General features: G+C 50.2%; 1 protein-coding gene across 1 annotated transcript in view; it reads right to left on the bottom strand.

Moving 5' to 3' along the window:
- adamts13 (ADAM metallopeptidase with thrombospondin type 1 motif, 13) overlaps window positions 1-13,714 on the bottom strand; it is a 75,415-nt gene that overhangs the window by 30,398 nt on the left and 31,303 nt on the right. Inside the window, exons 13-19 of the mRNA XM_038781810.1 lie at window positions 13,132-13,195; window positions 11,239-11,365; window positions 10,374-10,522; window positions 9,991-10,111; window positions 8,134-8,214; window positions 4,944-5,125; window positions 3,082-3,217 (exon numbers count right to left, since the gene is read on the bottom strand). Coding sequence (XP_038637738.1) covers window positions 3,082-3,217; window positions 4,944-5,125; window positions 8,134-8,214; window positions 9,991-10,111; window positions 10,374-10,522; window positions 11,239-11,365; window positions 13,132-13,195 — 860 coding nt within the window. The remainder of the gene's footprint in view (window positions 1-3,081; window positions 3,218-4,943; window positions 5,126-8,133; window positions 8,215-9,990; window positions 10,112-10,373; window positions 10,523-11,238; window positions 11,366-13,131; window positions 13,196-13,714) is intronic.

The following is a 13,714-nucleotide window of genomic DNA, read 5'->3' as shown; positions in this document are numbered from 1 at the left end:
GTGGAGGCTTTAGAGAGGCTTTAGAAGAGATTTACCAGGATGTTGCCTGGTATGGAGGGCATTAGCTATGAGGAGCGATTGAATAAACTGGGTTTGCTCTCACTGGAACGACGGAGGTTGAGGGGCGACCTGATAGACGTCTACAAAATTATGAGGGGCACGGACAGAGTGGATAGTCAGAGACAAGTGTTGACGCCAACACAGAATCCGTGGACTTCCACAAGAGAAAAACTGGCGGCACAAATGGACCGATTCCGTTACTGTGGAAGGGCTAGCGCCAGCGCCACGTGGAACACAATCGATTCCACTGAAAAACGGTGCGGGATTCGGCGAGTCCGTAATTGGCACTCAGGAGGCTGACAAGCTGCAGCCAGACACACAGATTACACTCCCCACACACACTCATCCCAGCCACACACACACATTACACTCCCCACCCACACTCATCCCAGCCACACACACACATTACACTCCTCACACACACTCATCCCAGCCACACACACATTACACTCCCCACACACTCATCCCAGCCACACACACACACATTACACTCCCCATACACACTCATCCCAGCCACACACACACATTACACTCCCCACACACACTCATCCCAGCCACACACACACATTACACTCCCCACACACACTCATCCCAGCCACACACACACATTACACTCCCCACACACACTCATCCCAGCCACACACACACATTACACTCCCCACACACACTCATCCCAGCCACACACACACATTACACTCCCCACACACACTCATCCCAGCCGCACACACACATTACACTCCCCATACACACTCATCCCAGCCGCACACACACATTACACTCCCTACACACACTCATCCCAGCCGCACACACACTCATCCCAGCCGCACACACATTACACTCCCCACACACACATCCCAGCCGCATACACACATTACACACCCCACACACACTCATCCCAGCCGCATACACACATTACACTCCCCAAACACACTCATCCCAGCCGCATACACACATTACACTCCCCAAACACACTCATCCCAGCCACGCACACACATTACACTCCCCACACACACTCATCCCAGCCGCACACACACATTACACTCCCCATACACACTCATCCCAGCCGCACACACACATTACACTCCCTACACACACTCATCCCAGCCGCACACACACTCATCCCAGCCGCGCACACATTACACCCCACACACACATCCCAGCCGCATACACACATTACACACCCCACACACACTCATCCCAGCCGCATACACACATTACACTCCCCAAACACACTCATCCCAGCCGCATACACACATTACACTCCCCAAACACACTCATCCCAGCCACGCACACACATTACACTCCCCACACACACTCATCCCAGCCGCACACACACATTACACTCCCCACACACACTCATCCCAGCCGCACACACACATTACACTCACCACACACACTCATCCCAGCCGCGCACACATTACACTCCCCACACACACTCATCCCAGCCGCACGCACACATTACACTCCTCACACACACTCATCCCAGCCGCACACACATTACACTCCCCACACACACTCATCCCAGCCGCACACACATTACACTCCCCACACACACTCATCCCAGCCGCACACACATTACACTCCCCACACACACTCATCCCAGCCGCACACACACATTACACTCCCCACACACACTCATCCCAGCCCCACACACACATTACACTCCCCACACACACTCATCCCAGCCGCACACACACATTACACTCCCCACACACACTCATCCCAGCCGCACACACACATTACACTCCCCACACACACTCATCCCAGCCGTGCACACATTACACTCCCCACACACACTCATCCCAGCCGCACACACACATTACACTCCTCACACACACTCATCCCAGCCGAACACACATTACACTCCCCACACACACTCATCCCAGCCCCACACACACACATTACACTCCCCACACACACTCATCCCAGCCCCACACACACATTACACTCCCCACACACACTCATCCCAGCCGCACATACAGCTGATGGGTCGGCTGGGGCCAGAGGGCACCCACCCATACGACCCGAGGCACTGAGTTCACAGTGGGCTGTTAGCGGCGTGTCAGCTGCATGGCTGCCTTGCCGGCTGCGGCAATGGTGTTCTGTGCCCGTCCACCCCAACCCCTCAGCCCCCCCCCCCCACTACTCCCCACGGCCCTGGCAGAAGCCCCCCCTCCCTCCGGCTAGCGGCACAACTGTCAGCAAAGTATGGGATGTTGAGCACTTTCCGTACCCCCTCCCTCTCCCTCAGCAGTCAGGATTCCAGTTTCATGACTTTTAAAAGCACAAGTGAACCGCGCCGTCAGGAACTCGGCCCATCGGAGGGGGAGAATCGCGGAGACCCCGGGGAATACCAGGTAGGGCCGGCTAATGATATGCAAACGGTGTTTAATCTACGTGCATTCCGGAACAAATTAACACCGCTGTCGAGGTGATGGAGAATTGCGATTTGGCGTCAAATTGGCACCTGCCGCGATTTTGGCGTTGGAACGGATTCTTCGCCCAATCGCCTTTCCCAATTTCAGCATCGGCTAACGGAGAATCCCACCCAGAAACTTATTCCCAGGGTGAAGAGTGAACTACCAGAGGGCATAGGTTTAACGTGCTAGGGGCAAGGTTTAGAGGAGATGTACGAGGCAGGTTTTTTACACAGAGGGTAGTGGGTGCCTGGAACTCGCTGCCGGAGGAGGTGGTGGAAGCCGGGACGATAGTGACATTTAAGTGGCATCTTGACAAATACATGAATAGGATGGGAATAGAGGGATACAGATCCTGGAAGTGCATAAGATTTTAGTTTAGACGAGCAGCATGGTCGGCACGGGCTTGGAAGGCTGAAGGGCCTTTTCCTGTGCTGTACTTTTCTTTGTTCATTGTAAAACCGAGCTTTCGAGTCTTTGTCAAAGCTACACAGTTACTTTATACAGATACCGAATGAATGATTCTTATGATTCTGATTAAAGAATAATAATGGGCCTGGCGAATGTATGAATCCATGGAACTCTGGTTAATAGGATTCCTCACCTATCCCGCAGCTCGCTGAACAGGTTTCAGTGACTTGGGTCCAAATGTACGAATCCTCCTTCTTCGGAATATACAGGCTGTAAGTGATGTTGGGATTTACGCTATTTCCATACTGTTTCCCGTACTTGCGGTACACCTGGGATTACAAGTTTAAAAAACGACGTGGACAGTTTTACAAATGCTTGGGCACCAGAAATGTCACTGCTCACTGGCGCATCAAAATATAATTGCTTTGGAATTTGAAAACTGAAGTGTACCACTTCCCAAAGTGCAGCACTCCGTCAGCACTGACCCTCTGACAGTGCGGAGCTCCCTCAGTACTCACCCTCTGACAGTGTGGCACTCCCTCAGTACTGACCCTCTGACAGTGCAGCACTCCCTCAGTACTGACCCTCTGACAGTGCGGCACTCCCTCAGTACTGACCCTCTGACAGTGCAGCACTCCCTCAGTACTGACCCTCTGACAGTGCGGCACTCCCTCAGTACTGACCCTCTGACAGTGCGGCACTCCCTCAGTACTGACCCTCTGACAGTGCGGCACTCCCTCAGTACTGACCCTCTGACAGTGCAGCACTCCCTCAGTACTGACCCTCTGACAGTGCGGCACTCCCTCAGTACTGACCCTCTGACAGTGCGGCACTCCCTCAGTACTGACCCTCTGACAGTGCGGCGCTCCCTCAGTACTGACCCTCTGACAGTGCGGCTCTCCCTCAGTACTGACCCTCGGACAGTGCGGCACTCCCTCAGTACTGACCCTCTGACAGTGCGGCACTCCCTCAGTACTGACCCTCTGACAGTGCGGCACTCCCTCAGTACTCACCCTCTGAAAGTGCTGCACTCCCTCAGTACTGACCCTCTGACAGTGCGGCACTCCCTCAGCACTGACCCTCTGACAGTGCGGCACTCCCTCAGTACTGACCCTCTGACAGTGCGGCACTCCCTCAGTACTGACCCTCTGACAGTGCGGCACTCCCTCAGTACTCACCCTCTGAAAGTGCTGCACTCCCTCAGTACTGACCCTCTGACAGTGCGGCACTCCCTCAGTACTGACCCTCTGACAGTGCGGCACTCCCTCAGTACTGACCCTCTGACAGTGCACGCTCCCTCAGTACTGACCCTCTGACAGTGCTGCACTCCCTCAGTACTGACCCTCTGACAGTGCTGCACTCCCTCAGTACTGACCCTCTGACAGTGCGGCACTCCCTCAGTACTGACCCTCTGACAGTGCACGCTCCCTCAGTACTGACCCTCTGACAGTGCTGCACTCCCTCAGTACTGACCCTCTGACAGTGCGGCACTCCCTCAGTACTGACTCTCTGACAATGCAGCACTCCCTCAGTACTGACCCTCTGACAGTGCAGCACTCCCTCAGTACTGACCCTCTGACAGTGCAGCACTCCCTCAGTACTGACCCTCTGACAGTGCAGCACTCCCTCAGTACTGACCCTCTGACAGTGCGGCACTCCCTCAGTACTGACCCTCTGACAGTGCGGCACTCCCTCAGTACTGACCCTCTGACAGTGCAGCACTCCCTCAGTACTGACCCTCTGACAGTGCGGCGCTCCCTCAGTACTGACCCTCTGACAGTGCGGCACTCCCTCAGTACTGACCCTCTGACAGTGCGGCACTCCGTCAGTACTGACCCTCTGACAGTGCGGCACTCCCTCAGTACTGACCCTCTGACAGTGCAGCACTCCCTCAGTACTGACCCTCTGACAGTGCAGCACTCCCTCAGTACTGACCCTCTGACAGTGCAATAGTTCCTATAAATGCACAAAGATCTGCTACGTTCTGTGTAATTAGCCTTTTGCCAAAAATTGCATTTCACATTCGTGAATGATTTTCCTTTCTCTCACACCCACCTGTATTTCAATGGTGTCGCTTGTGGGTCCGTCAATGACAATCTCCTCCTTTTCTGGCAATTTCTGTTGGGTCAGGTACAGACGGTACACCATCCTGCTGTCTTCCAGACTGCTCGGATATGACACATTGAGTGATATCTTCTGAGCTCCGGCAACCACATAGTGCCCTTTAACCTTTACCGCTGTAACAACCACCACAACAACTTGCATTTATATAGCATCTTTAATGAGCGAAGGGATTTCTCAGGAAGAATAACCAGGAACCAAATTTGACATGAACTGGGATGGGGTGGGTCTCCAGTAGCTTTGTGGTCATGTTACTGGACAGCTAACACACGGGCCTGGACTGATAACCTAGAAGTTCAAGAGTTCAAATCCCACCCTGGCAGTTGTAATCATATAAATCTTGAATTAAAGAAAAAGCTCTGTAAAAACAATCTGGTTCTCCGAGGTCACTGAGGGAAGGAAATCTGCCGTCCTTACCCGGTCTGGCCTACACCTGACTCTAGACCCACAGCAATGTGGTTGATTCTTAGCTGCCCTCTGAAATGGACAAGCCATCATAGTATTCATAAACCAAAGGTAGGGAGAGAAAAGAGCGAACGTTTCGAGCCCAGATGACCCTTTGAGCCCAGATGACAAAGGGTCGTCTGGACTCGAAATGTGAGCTCTTTTCTCTCCCTACAGATGCTGCCAGACCTGCTGATACCAGTCGGGGAACACTTCAGCAGTCAAGGGCATTCAGCCTCTGATCTCCGGGTAAGCGTTCTCCAAGGCAGCCTTCAGGACGCGCGACAACGCAAAATCGCCGAGCAGAAACTTACAGCCAAGTTCCGCACGCATGAGTACGGCCTCAACCGGGACCTGGGATTCATGTCGCATTACATTCACCCCCCCACCCTCTGGCCTGGGCTTGCGAAATCCTACCAACTGTCCTGGTTTGAGACAATTCACACCTCTTTAACCTGGGATTACCCCCTATCTCTGGAACTGTAAAGACTTAATTACCTGCAAATGCTCGCATTCGAAGCATTGTCTTGCATCTTTGAATTTGTCTATATATATGTTTCTGGAACATACCTCTTCATTCACCTGAGGAAGGAGCAGTGCTCCGAAAGCTAGTGTTTGAAACAAACCTGTTGTACTTTAACCTGGTGTTGTAAGCCTCCTTACTGAAATAAATACTGGCCTTACCAGCAACACACACTTTCCATGAATGAATTTAGAAAAATGCACATGAGGAGACATTAGACCAGTACAGCAAAAACTTGTCAAGGAAGTAGGTTTTAAGGGAGCATAGTGGGGGAGAGAGCTGGAGAGGTTATAGGACATATTCAAGGGTTTAGCATCAAGGCAATCAAAGGAACGGTGGAGGGGATGGGTGGGGGGGGGGGGGGGGGGGGGGAGGGGACGGAGGGATGGAATTCAGGGATGTACAGGGACCAGAATTGGCAGAGTGCAGAGTCTCGGAGGGGTGTGGGGTCGTGAGGGCTGGGGGTGGTGAAGGATGAGTCTTAGCCACTCCATTCCTGACCAATTGAGCGATTGCGATTTTAAATTGCAGATGTCAAGGATCCTGTTCAAAGCCAGCAGTACAGGCATTACATCTGCTGAGAATATTGTATTCCATGATGATACCACCTCTGTTGCCCAGACACACTCGGTGCACTCTGCAGGTCATTGCTGAGAGAGCTGGGCTTTTCGTCTGTTTGTCCTCTCCATATTATTAACAAGATACATAGACACTGAACAAGGTGCACAAAAGATTAACAAGGATGATATTAGAACTGAGAGATTGTACTTAGCAGAAAAGACTGAACAGATTTTTTTCTTTAGCCTTACATGGAATGAGGGCATCGCTGGCTGGGCCCATCCCTAAAAGTCCTTGAACTGAGTGGTTTGCTTGGTCATTTCAGACAGCATTTAACAGTCAAGCACATCGCTGTGGGTCTGGAGTCACATGTAGGCCAGACCTGGTAAGGACGGCAGATGGGCTTTTACAACAATGGTTTCATTCCAGATTTTTATTGAATTCAAATTTCACCTTCTGCAATGGCGGGATTGGAACCCGCAGTATGCTGGGTATCTGGATTATTAGTCCAGTTTCAATATCACTACACCACTGCCTCTCCTTGGAGATCATTTCACTTCCAAAATCCAAGATATCTGGGCCATCAATGTAAGATTGCCATTAATAAATGCAATATGGAATTTAGGATAAATTCAGTTGTGAAAATGGGGAACTCGCTCCCACAAGGAATGGTTGAGCTGAACAGCAATGGTATAGTCAAGGGGAAAATAGAAGGATTACAGGATGTGATTAATCAGGATGGGAGGAGGGTCATGTGGTGTATAAGCGCAGGAATTGACCAGATTGGCCGAATGGCCTGTTCTGTAATTTGATGTAAATTCTATGAATGTTAAGCACATTGTATAAAATTCTTTTAACGTTACGAGGGGCACAATAGAATGGCCTCGCCGCGCCTGACTTGGTGACATGATGAGGCCGTTAACCTCTCGCAAGATTTGCAACACGTGAAGTGTTGCGAGATGTCGTGATCTGGATCACGCCCTCACTGGGCGAGATCACTGGGCGAGATCCAGATGAACATATTCAAGTGAACCATTAGACTAGTTTCAATATGTCAGGGCCCGATTCTCCCGAGGCCTGGCAATTAATGTCCACGCCGGGAAGTCCTCGCTATGGCGTAATGGCACCTGGGGGAGTGTCCCAGGCCATTGGAGGCCCCCGGTGGTCGGGCTGTGGACAGGGTGGTACCCTGGCACCCCCACTGGCAGCTGGGCACCGTGGCACTGCCGCCCAGATACCCTGGCACTGCTACCCTTACATTGCCAGAGTGACTGGGTGGCACTGCCAGGTTGGCATGGGCACTGCCCAGGTGCCAGGCTGCAGCGCCCAGGTGCCAGAGATCTGGCCGGGGGGGGGGGGGGGGGGGGGGGGGGGGTGCCCTGCCCTTAAGAGGTGGGGTTAGGAAGAGCTTCAGGACTCCTTAAGAGGTAAGTTGGGGCTGTAGGCGGCGGCGGGGGGGGGGGGGGGGGGGGGGGGGAGTGTTCGGAAGCCACTACCACTCGACTGTCGGTCATGAACATTCCTCTGGGTCTGGGATCTCCCTGATTTTGCTCCTGTTCGTACCTGTGAAGGTGACTCAAGGTCTTCCTGATGTCTTACCTAAATGGGAAAACACTGCCTGGTTGTTGGAGATTCGGACGTTGGTGGACTGTGGCGGGACTGTGAGAAAGGTTACATACTCTGTAATTCAAAAGGGAAAGATGGTCAGTTATTTTTGCACACTCGCTGCAGTGCACAGAAAGCTGCCATGGACATGTCATTTGAGGCTGCAGTCTCCACCTAAACATATTCCATCCTGTTCCAGTGCCAGTGTCTCTCCTGAACCCTGGTACCAGCCTGAAATGCGGGATTTCTGGGCAGGGTGATTACAGGTCCCGGAGATGATGATTGGGGAAAACTTTCTGACTAAATTCTGCAGGAAGATCATGCCCAACACATCCCGAAATTCCGATATCTAAGTGTGGCAGTACCTGTCCCCTTCACCTCTCCTGACTTGCTACCGGGTCTTGATTCCACTGTCCAAAGACCATCTCCTGATATTTCATTCAGACCCCAGTCCACATCCTTGTGTGAGTCGAGACAGAGGGTGGAATTTTCCAGTCTTTGACGCTGGTGGGATGTTCCAGTCCCGCCGATGTAAACAGAGGTTTCAATGGCTCACCGACCCTGGCGGGTTGATCTGGAAAGTTCCGGCCAGAGAGTGGGGAGGCGATTTAATGATGGAGTAAACTAGGCCCTATTCTGTGGAGTTTCGAAGAATGAGAGGTGGTCTCATAGGTCGATAGATGTTTCGGCCCGAAGAGAATCAGCGGTTGTGGGAATTGGGCTGAAAACAGGCTCGAGGAGCTAAAGAGATCTGACAATTCCACGCCCGGCTGTCATTATGAGCACAGGTTGTACAGAGCAGCTTGTTTTTTTTCCATTACTTTATCAGAGTTACAAAGCCAGAACTCAGAGTGTGGACAGGGGCAAACCCCTAATCCAGCTCCTTTGCCTGCTCCAAAAAACAATTCAAATTGAATCCAATTCATGGTCCCCACAAGAGATTCATACCAGATCCAGGCATTACACCTGACCTCACGCTCATCTTAGCCAAATTTTCGCTTGAGAATAGAAGATTTGGAAATGATCTAATTGAGGTGTTTAAGATAATTAAAGGATTTGATGAGGTAGATAGTTCCTCTGGTGATGGGAGTCCAGAACAAGGGGGCAGCACCTTAAAATTAGAGTCAAGCGGTTCAGAGGTGATGTCAGAAAACACTTCTTCACACAAAGGGAAGTAGAATATTGGAACTCTCCCGTAAAAACTGGAGTTGATTGAAAATTTCAAAATGGGGACTGATAAACTTTGTGGGAGACAAGGGTATTAGGGCATGGAAATGGAGTTACAGATCATCCATAGTCAAGGTGGCACGGTGACACAGTGGTTAGCACTGCTGCCTCACGGCGCCGAGATCCCAGGTTCGATCCCAGCCCCAAGGTCAGTTTGCACATTCTCCCCGTGTCTGCGTGGGTCTCACCCACACAACCCAAAGATGTACAGGGTAGATGGATTGGCCACGCCAAATTGCCCCTTAATTGGGAAAAAAATATTTGCGTAGTCTGAATTTATTTTTAAAAGAAAGATCATCCCTGGTCTAACTGAACAAAGAACATGTCGGAAAAGCTGAATGATCTCCACTTGTTTCTAGTCCAGGTCTCTATCTACTGGGGCTCCCGCTGGATCATGTGTGTATAGAATTTGGGGTAAAGACTGTATAAGGCTGGGGTATGATACACTCCACAGCTGAATAGCCTTTGCGACTCCTGGTCTGAATTTAGGCATTTGGCCCAGGATTTGGTGTAAGGTTTCAGGGTTCCACCTTTGTCGGTGGAACCCATATCCTGGTAAAGAAACAGACTACCAATCAGCAGTTGTGACCAGCTCCCTGAGCTGGTCTGGTTGGTTGTGATTACCTCTGGCAGTGCCCTCGGTGAAGGAACCAACTAGCCTCCTGCAGTTGGAGTTATTGCCACCACATACCCCACAGCTGTCCATCATCTGGCCAGAGTCCAGCTTCCCATCACAGCCAAATATCTACAACAAGAGCATTTACGTTAGAATCAGTAACACAGTGATTGAAACCACAAGCTTTGGTGCACCATTGGAAAGTAGGGAATGAGAGATAGAGGGTGTAAAAAAGGGGGTGTGAGAGTCCCTGGGTACGGAGAGTGAGAGATACTGAGTGAGCAATATAGGGTGAGAGGCAGAGAGTGAAAGATGGTGGGATTGAGCTAAAGGTCTTTGTCCAGTGTTTGGGGTCTCACAGCAGTGGTGTGGGATTGGCTGATATATTTACCCTGCAACGTCCCATAACACACAACCTGTAGGATGATGTTGCCTCTGAGTCACTCATCTCACACCTGGTCCCATCCACAAAACTCTCAGCCCGGCTCATCATGAAACTCTTCTCCTCCACTTGGCACATGTGCTGACACAGCATATCCCCTGGGAATCGGCAAAGAGGACAGGACCATTACACAGGGAACAGTTCAATCAATGTGTGGAGATTATGTGCAAACAGGAGGTAGGTTAATAATACAGAACTGCGGGTACAAAACTAGTCATTTTCAGCAACATCTTCCTGTTGGGAGTTACAGGGGACACAGATGCTTGGCAAAAGCACTAGGTGGGAAATGAGGAGAAATATTTTTACTCGGCGAATTATGATCTGGAATGAAATTTAGAAAAAGTGGTTGAAGCAGATTCATTGGTAACTTATTTTAAAAGGGAATCGGATAAAGGATATTGTTATAACCCCTGCAAGGACCATGAGGAAACCATTGTCGATCTCTCCGTAAGACCCGGGAATTAGGAGCTTCCCAGATAGAGGGCAGAAGCCACCCAGCTGGAGCTCATTAGAAACTGACATAAAAGCCGGCCCAAAACAGGGCCTGGTGTGGTTAATACATCCAGCAAGGCCTGGAGAGGGAGCGAGTTACTGCCGTAAGCAGAATATTGTGTCAATTTAAATACACCTTTGCTCCACTACCGCTGGCTTCCTCAAGTTACTAGAGACATGTGCAGGGCTGTGGGGGAAAAGCGGGAGAGAAGAGACACTCCAAACACAATCGTACGAATGGCTTTGTATAAGAAGGATATCTTCTAAACAAATATCTAACATTGATGTCACAAAGATAACACACTGTTCATTAATGCTTTACCTTTTGCGTACCCAAGGGCAGGCAGCCACTTGTAGTAAACTGGAAGATTGCGGTGTTGGTATAGAGGCTGAGAGTTGGTATTTGAGCATTGCGTTGCCATGAAACCAAACTGAGTAGCCTGGCAAGGCTGTAAACAGAAAAGGAGGGGTAAAACGGCAGGGAATAAAAAATACCTGGAGTAACAGTCGCACAATAATTGTTTAGGCAGTTTTGAAAGCCACCCATGATAGCATCAAACACTCCCAGGACAGGTACAGCACGGGGTTAGATACAGAGTAAAGCTCCCTCTACACTGTCCCCATCAAACACTCCCAGGACAGGTACAGCACGGGGTTAGATACAGAGTAAAGCTCCGTTTACACTGTCCCCAACAAACACTCCCAGGAGAGGCAAAGAATGGGGTTAGATACAGAGTAAAGCTCCCTCTACACTGTCCCCATCAAACACTCCCGGGACAGGTACAGCATGGGGTTAGATACAGAGTAAAGCTCCCTCTACACTGTCCCCATCAAACACTCCCAGGACAGGTACAGCACGGGGTTAGATACAGAGTAAAGCTCCCTCTACACTGTCCCCAACAAACACTCCCAGGAGAGGCAAAGAATGGGGTTAGATACAGAGTAAAGCTCCCTCTACACTGTCCCCATCAAACACTCCCGGGACAGGTACAGCATGGGGTTAGATACAGAGTAAAGCTCCCTCTACACTGTCCCCATCAAACACTCCCAGGACAGGTACAGCACGGGGTTAGATACAGAGTAAAGCTCCCTCTGCACTGTCCCCATCAAACACTCCCAGGACAGGTACAGCACGGGGTTAGATACAGAGTAAAGCTCCCTCTGCACTGTCTCCACCAAACACCCCCAGGACAGGTACAGCACGGGGTTAGATACAGAGTAAAGCTCCCTCTACACTGTCCCCATCAAACACTACCAGGACAGGTACAGCATGGGGTTAGATACAGAGTAAAGCTCCCTCTACACTATCCCCATCAAACACTCCCAGGACAGGTACAGCACGGGGTTAGATACAGAGTAAAGCTCCCTCTACACTGTCCCCATCAAACACTCCCAGGACAGGTACAGCACGGGGTTAGATACAGAGTAAAGCTCCCTCTGCACTGTCCCCATCAAACACTCCCAGGACAGGTACAGCACGGGGTTAGATACAGAGTAAAGCTCCCTCTACACTGTCCCCATCAAACACTCCCAGGATAGGTACAACACGGGGTTAGATACAGAGTAAAGCTCCCTCTATACTGTCCCCATCAAACACTCCCAGGACAGGTACAGCACGGGGTTAGATACAGAGTAAAGCTCCCTCTACACTGTCCCCATCAAACACTCCCAGGACAGGTACAGCACGGGGTTAGATACAGAGTAAAGCTCCCTCTACACTGTCCCCATCAAACACTCCCAGGACAGGTACAGCACGGGGGTTGATGTACTTCAACCCCACCTGTCCATCTTCTCTCAATCCCACTTCTCCAGAGACAGATGGAATTGCTGTGTGACCCCATTTTCAGCCTCCACATCAATACATTCCTGGGGACGTATTCCTTATTGTGGGAGAAAATAATTCCCCTGACTTCTCATTTTACCCCCAATTAGAACTCAGCATGGAGACAACATTCCTCAATCTGCTTTGTTAATTCCATTCAGATTTTAATTAAATCCCTTTGAACTTTCCTTTTGAGAATATGAAACCATTCACAACTTTCTGAACTATTCCTCGCAAGTTAAAATTCACCCTTCTGTCCCTCTCTCCTTCCCAATAACCTTGTCCAATGTCTGACCAAATGCCACTTTAATGCTTGATTAATGCCTCAACACACACTCTGGATGCTGAGTTGGCTCGAGACTGTTTAGTGATGACTGTCACAGCAGCTCTTACCTGTGTGTTGCACATCTCTGCCTCCAGATCTGCTCCCTCACACTTACGCCCACCGAAAGCAGGTCTGGAAAAATTGAAGCACTTCATGAATCACACAGAGACGAGTCTCCATTACATCAACAACTTGCATTCATATAGCACCTTTACTGTAGTAAGACATACCAGAGTGCTTTTTAGGAGCAAAAGAAAAATCACGATTTGACATTTGGCTGATAGAGAAATATTTGATTAGGTAGGCTTTAAAGCATTGTTTTAAGGGATGAGAGTGAGGTGAAGGGGTTAAGGAAGGGAATTGCTCAGCCAGTAATCATTTAAACATTTCAACATTGAGGCTGAAAAACTTTTGTTCAGAACTAAGGAATATGGAACAAAGTAAATGGAGTTAAGGTCCAGATCAGTCAGGGCCAAATTATAAAGTGGAGATTGTGACATTATCATAAATGTGAGAACTGCAAGGGTTAATGAAATATCTAAATCTACCACCAGAGGGAGCTAAATGTACAAGTATATAAGACATTGATGCGGAGCCTGAGGGGGAGGGATGTGAAGGAGATAGCTGGAGTACAGACTGAAGGAAAGATAG

This window comes from Scyliorhinus canicula, chromosome 21 (genome assembly GCF_902713615.1).
Source record: "Scyliorhinus canicula chromosome 21, sScyCan1.1, whole genome shotgun sequence".
NCBI lineage: Eukaryota > Metazoa > Chordata > Chondrichthyes > Carcharhiniformes > Scyliorhinidae > Scyliorhinus > Scyliorhinus canicula.
This window is presented reverse-complemented; position numbering and strand designations above follow the sequence as displayed.